A 12,071-nucleotide genomic window follows, 5' to 3' on the forward strand; every position below is an offset into this window, starting at 1 on the left:
TTATATTATGTCTTACTAGACTGGAAACTCTATGAGATCAGGGACTTTTGTTTTGTTCAAGCACCTAAAACAATGTCTGGCAAACAGGCATTTGATAGATACTATTCAATAAATGACTCAAGAAAATAAGGCTGATTGATGAACAGTGGTGGGTCCCAAGAACCAGTCCTGAAACAGCAGGTAATATTCACTTTCCAAAAGGAAGTTCAAGGTGAAAAAAAAAAAGCCATCTAAACCAATTATCAGCTGTAATATTGTTTATGTGATATATATATTAATAGGATTCCAAAGTGGTAATTAAAAAACATTTCTTCTGTATACACATAATTATGAAGTAAATATTGATTTACTATCTAGCAAGTAAAAACTAATCATTACAATTACATAATATTTACATTTAATAATTAATTTTGAGTATTTAAGTAGACAAGAAGAAAAAAGTATACTTGAAAGATAAAAATTCTATAGCACAAAATATTAAAGAACTTCCTTCGTATTTTTCCATGATGTATTATCTTGATTTTTCCTCTGACACATTTCACTCACCATAGAAAGAAACACAACTGATCTTCATCTAACTGCAAAGTGCTACTGCTCTGGAATGTAAAAATTTCCTAAATTAGCCTGAGAGTAGCAGTATATGATTGTATGTGCATATCTACTTATGAATCTATGTATTTAGTCTTGCTCCAGGTAGTAAAGTGGCAATACATTGATACTCTAAAGCAAGCAAGCAAAGGAGTTTTGGGGTCACCATAAAATGTGCAGCAAATTTCAATGGTAATTTCCAGTCCAGATAGATCCACTCTTCGGAAAGGCCCAGCTTTCCTCTCCTTCTCTGACTCCATCCATATGTTAGTTTTGACTTGGGAACTACTTTTTAAAAGAAGGGTAGAGAAGGAAAAAGTGAAAATAAGAATTTAGGTCACATTCTCTTGGCAAGTATCCAGAATAACTACCATTTTCAAATGACCATACTTGTATACAAATTGACATTCCATTGATCATGGTTAAAGGTACGATAATAGTATCATTTCAACATTTGTTACTTTTACGTTTGTCTTTTTTTCCCATTATTCTTAAACCAGGAAGGAAAAAAAAAAGAATACTCCAACAGCACTCTATTATGGCTTTAAAATTGTGTTACCCCAGATTATGCAAGGATTTTTCTATTAAAATTACTTGAAAAATTAATAGAAATTGAAACTGTTTATATATATTTCTGACAAGACAAGGGACCTCTGAAATAAGACAAATTAGCACACACATCTGGACCTGTGTTGTTAACCAATGACGCCAGGATGGGAGGAGGTAGGTGAAACTGATGAAGTCAGACAACTGATACAAAAAAAGATCAGAGGCTCAGAGTTATATTTAATTTGACAATGAGATCAAGTTTAAATAATTACTGGCCCTTTTGCTCTCAAGCTGTATATTATTATTTAGTATGTTTCACCTGGATAAACATATTTTGGTGGTATTATGGGTAAGAGGATGAGGAGTGATTTTCCATAGCTCTATACCCTCAACAAAGAGGATCTTGCTTACGTGCTTCTGAGATCTGGTTGAATATTATGTTAGCACCTAGGGAGTAAGCTGAAGGGTCCACTTCAGTAACTCAGATACCAACAAAGAAAAACCTATCCTTGTTTAAGTGAAAATTCAAGATTACTAGCATAGTCTGTTTCAGGGCACATATGAACTATATAAATCTTGTGTTTCTGACCCTTGTCTTCAAGTCCCTAAACTGGAATAAAATCAATAAATGCCTGAGGAACCACTTCACACCCCAAACACGTGCAAACTTTGTTCAACAGAACACTTTACTGCCAAAATGGAGTTGGCAGAAGCTTGGAGCTAAGGCCCCCAGGCTGCATGATTTGCTGGCACAAGAGAGCTTAAAAATCTTAACATAATACTAGGGAGTTTGAGTTCTACCAATTTGCTTGAGACTCCTTCTCCAAGTATGACCTGAGAAAAATGGAAGCTGCCATCAAGAAAGACTTCATTAACACTTCATCCTCTATTCAGAAATGATTTTCCACTGCTGATGATCATACCTCTATATTCCTTAGTGGTTGTATTTATACTGTAAATCTAATGCAGTCTATTTTGAAATGCATGTAAATTCAATTTTGCTTGGCTGCTTGGACAAAGGGGTACAGGGAGAACTACTGTAAATATACAAAATTAATTACCACAAAGTTCTACTTAGAAAACACTTGATCCAAATAACCCTTACATATCACATTCATTACCCTCAAAAAAATGTGGGGGAAATTAAGATATAGAATATTTATATAGTTATTTTATATTTATTTTAGCTTGTCTTCTCACTTCTCTGAGTTTGAGTAATGGCAGTTTACTTTTTACATGAAAAATGTAAGCAGCAAGGAAGGGAGCCCAGATGAGTCCTTCTTTTCCACAAGGGTCAACGATAAGGTCTTATTTGGGATCTTCATAAGTTTGTGCAGTTTAATAAAGAAAACTGCACCTGAATTTTAAAACTGTAGTGAATACTGGCAGCTATGTATACAACTAGCAACTTTAAACTTGTAAATGCTTGATACACGTACACTATTGAGAAGTTATACTTTGCTTTGGAAGGTTATCTTCTGTTTCAGTAAGAGAGCTTTAAAGATGCTATTTGCTCCTTACATAGCTAAAAAAAAATAAAAATAAAAAAGCTTAAAAAAAACTTCCTAAGCTTTTCCCTCAGTGGCTCCATGTATTTTATTAATTTCTCTGCAAGCCCATTTTTCCTCTGCTAGAACCCTCCTAAGTATTCTCATTTTCAGCTATGATTCCATATTTTCACCAGCTTCTAATCTCCACAATATAGTTGGAAGCATTTAGGACAAAACATTCTTTAGGATATCAAGTTGCAGAAGACTGTAGTTTCAAAGATATTTATATAGTAGTGCTGCCACCTAAAGATGAGGTGAATAAAGAAACAATTCAAAGGAAATGACCCATCATTCTAGAGGCATTCTTAATGCAAAAGTTTTCTCACATTGAACTAGGGATTAATAAATATTTTGTTAGTATGGAAGTTTGATTCACAACAAATTATTTCTGAGCTATAATTTTCTATTGCAGAAAAATGCCCTTTTAGAATAATCTGTGACTTGAGGTCTCCAGGAATACCTTTCTCTCAGACATTAGGCATTGCCTACAATACATAAGAGGGGGAAGGGAGCATCAAAAGATACCAGGAAGTAAACTATTGAGGAATCTCTGGCTTAGTGGATAAAGCAGGTAGTAATAGACCTGTGGTGTTTCTCTCGCTCTCTCGGTGACACACTATTTGCAACTCTCAACAACTGATGTATTTTTGTAGCTCAATTTTCTTATTTATCAAATGGGGTTAATTTCACCTGTCCTACTGCCTCTAAGGCTTAGCTAGAAAAACTTCTTGGAAAAGGTCCTATAATAAGTGAGTTTAAAAGTCTATTGCCTAATAAGAGTATCTCAAGATGTACTGCAGAGCAACCTCAAAATAAAATATACTCAGTTAAATAAGTTAAAACAGTGACTAAGTTTTCTTAAATCACAGATTGAGTTCTCTGCGGTATATTTAAATAATTATAAAGATGATGAAGGCATTTTTAAGTGATCCATCTTCTATGCACGCAGTGTTGCAGAATGGAGATATGACAGTACACAAAGCGAGGGTAAAAGTTAACGTGTACCAAAAATCTTGTCAAACTTGGTAAGATTTCAAGAAAACTCTTAAAGGACAGTTTATAGTTCTGTATTTTGCCCTTACGTAGCAATTTATAAAAATTAACTCGTCCCTTTTACTCTCTCCCACTCGGCCCAACGACGCATAAGTAATATTTATCAGGGTTTTGTCCTTAGTCACAGTCCCTCAAAGGGGCCCAGTTTCACCTACACTGCGTGGGAGGCTGGGTAGCAACCCCACGCTTCCTGTCAAGGATTCTTGGGGCCAGAGCCTGAACGTGGTCTAGCCCCTTTCTTCTTTATGCTAATTCTGCCCTTCTAACCCCTCCCGGCAGGAGTCTGAAGGCCAAGGTGAGACCCTCCCGGGAGATGAAAGGCCTATCGCCCCCTGAGAGATGCGGGCGAAACAGGGACGGGGGGAGGCTAGGGTGACGGGGTGGTAGCGGCACGGACTACGGCGCTGAGGGCCCTAAGTTGGAGCTGACGCAGGCCCTATAGGGTTCTGTCCCCGCCTGAGCCTGGCTTCCGTCCTCAAAGCCTAACCAGGAATAAGTCCTCCTGGTGGCGCTACGGGCGGCGGATGGAGGAAGAACGGGCAAAGAGGCCGCAGGCAGCCCCCTTCTCAAACGCGCCTCAAGGCCTGGGCCGCGGGCTGTTGACGCGCCAACAGCAGAGAGGGCGCGCGCACGCGCGAGATGGGGGGGCGGAGGGAGCGCGCTCGGCGGCCGCCGCCGCGGCAACTGAAACGGAGGGACGCGAGGGCGGAGGGCGCGAGCCACGGGAGGAGGGTGGGGGGGGAATGGTGGGTAGCGGGGAGCGCGCGCTGACGTCGCCCGGAGTCACGCACAGAGCGCCGGGTTACGCGCCGACGTCTGGCTGCCACGACTTGCCGTCTGCGGCGGCGGCGGCGGCGGCGAGCGGATCCCGCAGGGGAAGGAGGAGGAGGAGGGAGAGCCAAGGGGGCTGTGAGTGAGCGGGAGAAGCAGGGTGTGAGCCGGACTTGCTAGCGGGAGGGAGAACGAGCGAGAGCCGAGCCAGCCATCCGAGCCGCCTCCTCCTCCTCCCCTCGGCGTCCCGCCCCCGCCTGCCAGCCCGCCCTTCTCCCTCCTCAGCCGGCTGAGCCCGAGTGAGGCGCAGCTCGGCTCGCGCCGCTGTCCAAGACAGGTGTGCGCGCGCGCGCCCTCCTCCCCTCCCCCTTTCCTCGCGCCTGCCTAGCGCCTGCCTCGCGCGCGCCCTCCCTCCCTCCAGCCCGCGCCCTCCCTCACCTGCGGCAGGACAGCGCCCGCCCGCCCGGGTAAGCCCCTTGCGACCGTCTTTGCTGCCACTGCCACAGCTTGAGGTGCCTCCCACCTTTTCCCCTCTAATTGCCCTCTTATGCCCCAGGAATAATTACTGTAGCATTGTAGACATCCCCGCACCCTCCCTCCGGGGACCCGGGCAGTGCAGCAGCGCACCCCCCTCCCCCCGGAGCGCACGAACGTACGAACTCCCTCCCATCTCCAAAAAAGAATAAAGTCACACGCCCCTTAAAAAAAAAAAAAAAGAAAGAAAGAAAGAAAAGAAGGCAATCCTACCTCTACAGGCGCTGGAGACCACCAATGGTGCCGTTTGCTTAGCAATCTCTAAGACCCATTTCCCCTGGCCGCCTTCGCCCGGGACCTGGGACAGTGCGCCAAACCTGGCCGACACTCCCTGCACAGCAGCCCTGGCAGGAGGGGAGAGGAAAGAGGGTTCTAGGCTCCACTACCAACCCCTCCTTTCCTCTGTTCACCCCCACCACCCCCGCAATGCATACACCCGCCCTGTATGCGTTGTAAAAATAAAAAAGAATACATTGGTGCTGACATCGCAGATGCAGCCAGGCCCAGGGATGGGTGGCCCGAACAAGCATTTTTGCTGCCCCACAGAGCTAGATCAGCTCCGTAGTTTGATCTGCCTTTGTCCGAGGGCGAAAGGAATGGATATGAAGTTGGAGGGTCTTACCTTTGAGCGACTGTGGACCCTGGCAGCGGTTGAGATGCCTGTAGGGGAAGGGACCCCCGCAAATATATCTGCTTTGAGCCTGAACTTGAATAGAGAAAGGCCCAAGAGTCCGGTTGGGGAAACTTCCTTTAATTTGTTGCTGTTTACTCCTGAATAAATGCTATTTTAATTTCCGTCGTCTCTGCGGGACCCTATTGAGGCTTCTGATTCGTTCTTTTCTGGGCCCCTTGTTTTATTGTCGGGCCAGGAGCTTTTGGACAGCTTTGTGCAGTGGTGTCTGTGTTTGTGTCCCGTGTCCTTGGAAGGGAGGTCCCAGTGCTTTACAATAGACTGAATTTGGTTTGACATCTGTTGGTAGACTGTCAGAGGAGAAAAGGAATTTTTTGATTATTTGAAGACCCCCACTGCTCCCCGCCCAAACTGACGTTTGCGAATTGTGGCTTTGAAAATTGGAGTGTTGATGAGAGTGTGGAGAAAGTTGCTGATTTCATTCCTTTGGGTACTGGTAAAAATCATTTAAGAATCAGTAGCAAGAGAGAGAGCTATTGACACTTGCATCGGTTCTGTTTGGACCTTTTTGGTACATAAAATGTCGGGTTTTCTGAAATTTTTATTGAATCTAGAATGTGTGCTACGTTTATTTAACTCTTCTGCAAATGCTTAAAATAAAATTTTGTGAAATGCGAGGATTTTATCACATGGATTATTCTCTCAGATTTTAAATGTTTAATTCCTATCTTTAACCCTAAACATTGAAATAGCATTGGAGAGGTATAGTTTTAAAGATTAAGTGAGCTATAGAAAGGGGATAGGCTTTTAAAAAATGATTAGTGAAATACTGTTAGTCGTTGTTGCTAAATGTTAAGATTTACTTGAGAGTTTTCCTGGTAGATAGCTGAGAGAAGAAATGGGTAATTCCTTCACTTTGAACGCTTACAGTACAAGTTAGTTTTAATGATTTGATTATTGAAGATAATTGTCTGATTTAAGACAGGCATTTAACCTAAGTAACACTTGAAAGCACAAGGTCTAATGTTCTTGCTTCTCTTTTATTTGGGAAATCTGTGGTTTTGTGAAATATCAATCAGCATATTGTTTTTGTTGGGAACTCCATAATCAAAAGAGTTTATTACCCAGAGATAGATACCCTCTCTCCAAGTTATTCTGTAAATGTGTGTGTTAATTTTTACTTTTAAAAACCAAAGCTGAATTATATTATTTCAGACCCACCCGTAGTTAAGGCTGAGGAGAATGAGGCTTTTTTCCTTTCTTGTCCAGCCTAATGTCTGTTTCACTTGTGAACAATTTTTTTGTTAGAGTTTGTTAAAGATACAGAGATAGAGGGATTAAAAATAAAGCAATCTCTGTTCTCTTAAAAACGTGTGTGTAGTGTTAATAAAAGAGCACACTAAATCTGAAGACGTTTATCAGCTTTTAAAAATATAAGCAAACTTTGAGGAGAAAGGGAATATTTTTGACGTTTTTTTAATTAACATGGATATTTTGCTTCATATTAATGTATTTCGTTTTCCCTTTGTCTCTACTACCTCGTATTGAAATTATAATTTTATTTCTACAACTATTTGTTTTAAAATAACAATTCAAACAGCTAGACACTAGAACTGGCTTTTCATTTACCAAATTAGTACATTGTTTAGGTAATTAACAAATGGCTAGGAATGTTTTTAAATCCACAAATTTGCTAATGGATTTTCAATGTCAGGATGCAAATCTAACTTTGAAACTCTATTTAAGGTTCTAAACTCTTTGTTTTAAGACTTTTCTCTGAGTCAATATTCATTCTTCCCAGGCTACCTGTTAAGAATACTGTATTCTATAGCCCAAGGAAAGCCGCCTTTCACCATCCCCTTCCATTCTTACCAAAAGCCCACTCTTACAGACTTATCATGAAACTAACTTTCTTGTTTCAGTAGTGAAAATGTGCTAAATATCGTATTTATCTTTGTATTATTTTGGAAAAGGCATTATTAACCTTGTTTGCTTTTTAGATACATTTATAAAGTAGGCGAGAAGCTGGATAATGGCAAATTTTTATACGTATATAATACATAACAGAATAAGTAAGCACATATTTATGTGGAGAGATTCAGGTCTCGGTTTGCTGATTTGAGCTTAAAATTTCCAGTTTCTGCGTGCAAATGATATTTAACTTGTGTTTTACCTAGAAACTTCATCAGTTGCCTCTGCGCTGGGGAACTAAGAACTTGGTTCCTGGTGACAGTCAGTTTTGCAGAAAATCAGGGCATTTCCAAACTTAAAGCGCTTCAGAACCCCGGACATAAACGTTTGGGACAGAGGGCAAGAAATTTAAACTCCAAAGTTGGTTGAAGAAGGCGGGCAGTTTTGAGCCTTTTTTTTTTTTTTTTTTTTTTGGTCGTGGGGAAAGTGATCATTAGAATGGTAGGATGGCAGGAACTGGCAGGCGCATGCCCGCTCTCCGCAATCCCCGCAATCCCGTTGGCCTTGCTGCTTTGAGTTCTCCCGACGGAGCAAGGGCTTGGTTCAGCGCAAGGTAAACCCTTGAGGAAGAACAGCGGCTCATCCAGATCGGTGTTAAGCAGATCTTAGTCTCAGTTTACAGGTGGGAGTGTAATGCCCCTCCCAGTTCTGTGCGGAGACCCTGCCACTCAGCCTTTGCGTCCCTGTTTGGGGCCGGGGTCTATCCAGGGTCCTGATCTCTACCTTGCGAACCTGGAGGAGCCGCCGCTTCTTCACCCGTGTATTTCTGTGTGGTGGGAAGTACGCCAACAGTTCCTGTGTCCCCTTCCCGACAGACTTGGGGACAGGGGAGGGAGTGCAGAAAAATCAGCATTGAAAGGGTACTAGGCGGTGCTGGAGGATGCTTCCAAACTGAGGGAAAGTTCTTTGTGGGGCCAGAAGCCTGGATTTCTATCTCTCAGAATGGACCTCCCCTTTAGGGAGCCATTTCAGGGACAACTGGACAGGTGGGTGGTTCTGGGGCTCCTCCACAGGACTACTCCGGTTTGCTCTTTGGGAGCCAGGGTGCTTTGCCCTATTTCTTCCTCTTTAGCGGGAAGTAGTGAAGGTCAGTCCAGAGCTGAAGTAGCTAATGTTGGGTTGAATGGGGCCCTTGCTAAGAGAAAAAGGAAGCTGTGAATACTCAGCAGGAGAGTTTGCCCAGGAGATGGAGGGATATATCAGGGGGCTTTAAGGTCTCAGGCATTGACAAAGCTTACGCTCTGGACTGGTCTGGGCTTCTTGATTAGTCCTCTCTTTACCCCTCTTTTCCTTAGGAAGCTTGGGCAGCCAGATGCTCAGCTGTCTCTGAGGCTAAGAGTGAGGGAGGCAAGTCTCTTTATTCTGGGGTGGGGGGGTTGTTCAATGGGAATGGACAGCATAGATGTGATAGACACACTCTTTTCAGGATGAAGGCAGCAATCCATGCTTGAGAAAGCCAGGAGTAAGGCTGTGAGGTCTGTATCCTCTAAGCCCCCTGTAGAAGGTGATGGGGAAAGTGTAGGGGGTCATAGGCAGAAGTTCCCCTGGAAATAGGCCTTAGCTTTCCCACAGATGCTAGGACTGCAGACTGCAGTGAGGGAGTATAAGCATTCTCTATCTATCCGTGAGAAGGAAAACAGGCCCTAGATTATGCCTCAGAATTTAGGAAGAGAAATCAATTATTTCTGAGCCCCTTATTGAGATCAGAGTAGACCCCCTTTAGCTGTCACTGGTTTAGCTGTCATTGGTTAATTAATGGTCGGTAACCTAGATGTCTGCCTAAAAACCAGCGATCATTTAATGTTTTACTTTTTGAGAGATAGGGGCTCTCCTTGACACTTTGGAGTTTCTGAGAGGAGGAGTAAAAGGGGCGAGCGAACCTGCGTTGATGAATCCCGTAAGGAACTGCGTTTCCCAGGAAATTCCTGACATTTTTAGCTCGTGAATTTCCTAAAGTCTGCTTGGTTTCTCCTCCATTCTGGGTCCCTCCAGAGAGGAAGAAGAGTGGGCTAGGGGTGAAGGCTCGTCAGGGCCTGGTTCATCCGCAGAGCTGGCCGGCAACCCAGGCTGGGCTCAGCCCTAAACAGGGTGCCCCCCTTCCCCAAATCTCGGAAGGAGGAGGGGGAGGCAAGCAGTCAGTCGTGGTCCCCAGAGAGGCTGGTTGAAGGTTTTTGGGTGAGTGTGGGGTTTCTTTTTGATTGTTACTTGAGGGGAAGGGCAGAGCCAACGGGAACAGGCACTGCGGGCACCCGGGCCCTGGTGCGCCTGCCGTCCTCTGCTTGGCTCCCCCCCGCCGGTGAGTGCGCCCGCCCGCCCGCCTGCCCGACTGTGCGGGGCTGCGGTTGGGGGGAGGGGGGAGCGGGATCATCTGAGGCCAAAGCCACTGCCGTGCGCGGGGAGGGGGAGCGGCGGGAGCGAGGGGAGGGAGAGGGGAGGGACGGGCTAGGTGTCTGCTGCTCCGCGCCACTCCTGCCGGCGCCCCGTCCTCATCCCTGGCAGCCCCTTCTGCAGCTAAGGGTTACCGCCGCACCACCTCTCCTCTTCCTCGCCCGCCTCTGCGGCCAGGGCTCTGCGGTAGGAGACAGTCCAGCCAGGCGACGGGTGGGCCTGTCTGGGTTTGGGTCTGGATCTAGCTGGGGCCCGCAGGGGAGGGGTGGCCGTGACTCGGTGTCCCCTCTCTGCAGCCGGCTCAACTGCGCCGCGCAGGCCCCTCCCCTCACATCCTCTTTGGGGTCACTGGAAAGCAGAGCTCAAGCCTGTTCCCTGTGCGTAGTATGGCAATCTCCTTCTCATCCTTAGTCCCCCAACTCCCCGGGCCGAAGCCGCCCAGGGTCTGGCCAACAGCGACAGCCACAGTGGTGGCGGCAGCAGCTGCGACGCGGCGCGTCCTGCTCTCCCCCCTCCCAGCCAGGGGTGTGGGGTGAGGGCCGCCGGGTGGGCGCCGCCTGGCGGGCGGGCGGATGGGGGGCTGACACCGGGGAGGGGGCGCGGGTCACGTGCCGGCGGGCGGGTGGGCGCGTACAGTAGGGCGCCCTGCTACTGTACTGGGGAGTCAGTGCCCTGTTACCGGGTCTCGTCTGTCTCGTCTCTCCCGCAGATCTCGCGAGAGTGGCTGACTGGCTGTGGGGGTTGCGGCGGCAGCAGGCGGAGCCGGGGAGGGAAAGCAGCGGCGGCTGAGGCGACTGAGGCGGCGGCGGGCGGAGCGGCAGGCGGCGGCGGCGCGGCGGCGGAGCGCAGCATCATGGCGGACCGAGACAGCGGCAGCGAGCAGGGTGGTGCGGCGCTGGGCTCGGGCGGCTCCCTGGGGCACCCAGGCTCGGGCTCGGGCTCCGGCGGGGGCGGTGGTGGCGGCGGGGGCGGCGGCGGCAGTGGCGGCGGCGGCGGCGGGGCCCCGGGGGGGCTGCAGCACGAGACGCAGGAGCTGGCCTCCAAGCGGGTGGACATCCAGAACAAGCGCTTCTACCTGGACGTAAAGCAGAACGCCAAGGGCCGCTTCCTGAAGATCGCTGAGGTGGGCGCGGGCGGCAACAAGAGCCGCCTCACTCTCTCCATGTCAGTGGCCGTGGAGTTCCGCGACTACCTGGGCGACTTCATCGAGCACTACGCGCAGCTGGGCCCCAGCCAGCCGCCCGACCTGGCCCAGGCGCAGGACGAGCCGCGCCGGGCGCTTAAGAGCGAGTTCCTGGTGCGCGAGAACCGCAAGTACTACATGGATCTCAAGGAGAACCAGCGTGGCCGCTTCCTGCGCATCCGCCAGACGGTCAACCGGGGGCCCGGCCTGGGCTCCACGCAGGGCCAGACCATTGCACTGCCCGCACAGGGGCTCATCGAGTTCCGCGACGCTCTGGCCAAGCTCATCGACGACTACGGAGTGGAGGAGGAGCCGGCTGAGCTGCCCGAGGGCACCTCCTTGACTGTGGACAACAAGCGCTTCTTCTTCGATGTGGGCTCTAACAAGTACGGCGTGTTTATGCGAGTGAGCGAGGTGAAGCCCACTTACCGCAACTCCATCACCGTGCCCTACAAGGTGTGGGCCAAGTTCGGACACACCTTCTGCAAGTACTCGGAGGAGATGAAGAAGATTCAAGAGAAGCAGAGGGAGAAGCGAGCTGCCTGTGAGCAGCTTCACCAGCAGCAGCAGCAGCAGCAGGAGGAGACGGCCGCTGCCACCCTGCTACTGCAGGGTGAGGAAGAAGGGGAAGAAGATTGATCAAACTGAATGGAAAAAAACCCCACACACATGCACACACACACACACACACACACAGCCACACACAGAGAAAATATACTGTAAAGAAAGAGAGAAAATAAAAAGTTAAAAAGTAAAAAAAAAAAAAAAAACAACTTAACTCCAAGGGAGCACCACCCACAGAACCTCCACCAACTGACAGTTTCTCTTCTTGACTTGCCACCCATCGCTGGAT

At 47.6% G+C, this 12,071-nt stretch overlaps 1 protein-coding gene and 1 long non-coding RNA gene across 6 annotated transcripts in view; one reads left to right on the forward strand and one right to left on the reverse strand.

Annotated features, from left to right (window-relative positions):
- Window positions 1–422: 422 nt before the first annotated feature.
- LOC135321012 (uncharacterized) lies at window positions 423–6,291 on the reverse strand. The gene is made up of 3 exons (XR_010380382.1): window positions 5,668–6,291; window positions 5,259–5,389; window positions 423–873 (listed from the first exon to the last, which is right to left on the reverse strand). It is a non-coding gene; the product is annotated as an uncharacterized LOC135321012 (long non-coding RNA).
- PURA (purine rich element binding protein A) overlaps window positions 3,924–12,071 on the forward strand; it is a 38,990-nt gene continuing 30,842 nt past the window's right edge. Inside the window, exons 1-2 of one of the 5 annotated variants that reach the window (XM_064484351.1) lie at window positions 3,924–4,035; window positions 10,745–11,991. In XM_064484351.1, the coding sequence (XP_064340421.1) occupies window positions 10,889–11,857 (969 nt within the window). In that variant the 5' untranslated portion in view covers window positions 3,924–4,035; window positions 10,745–10,888 and the 3' untranslated portion in view covers window positions 11,858–11,991. Of the gene's footprint in view, window positions 4,036–4,392; window positions 4,979–10,020; window positions 10,222–10,744; window positions 11,992–12,071 lie in introns of those variants that run through there. The other 4 variants (XM_064484350.1, XM_031441885.2, XM_064484352.1 and 1 more) reach the window with 4 other exon arrangements.

The sequence above is a fragment of the Camelus dromedarius genome, chromosome 3 (assembly GCF_036321535.1).
Source record: "Camelus dromedarius isolate mCamDro1 chromosome 3, mCamDro1.pat, whole genome shotgun sequence".
In the NCBI taxonomy this organism is placed as follows: domain Eukaryota; kingdom Metazoa; phylum Chordata; class Mammalia; order Artiodactyla; family Camelidae; genus Camelus; species Camelus dromedarius.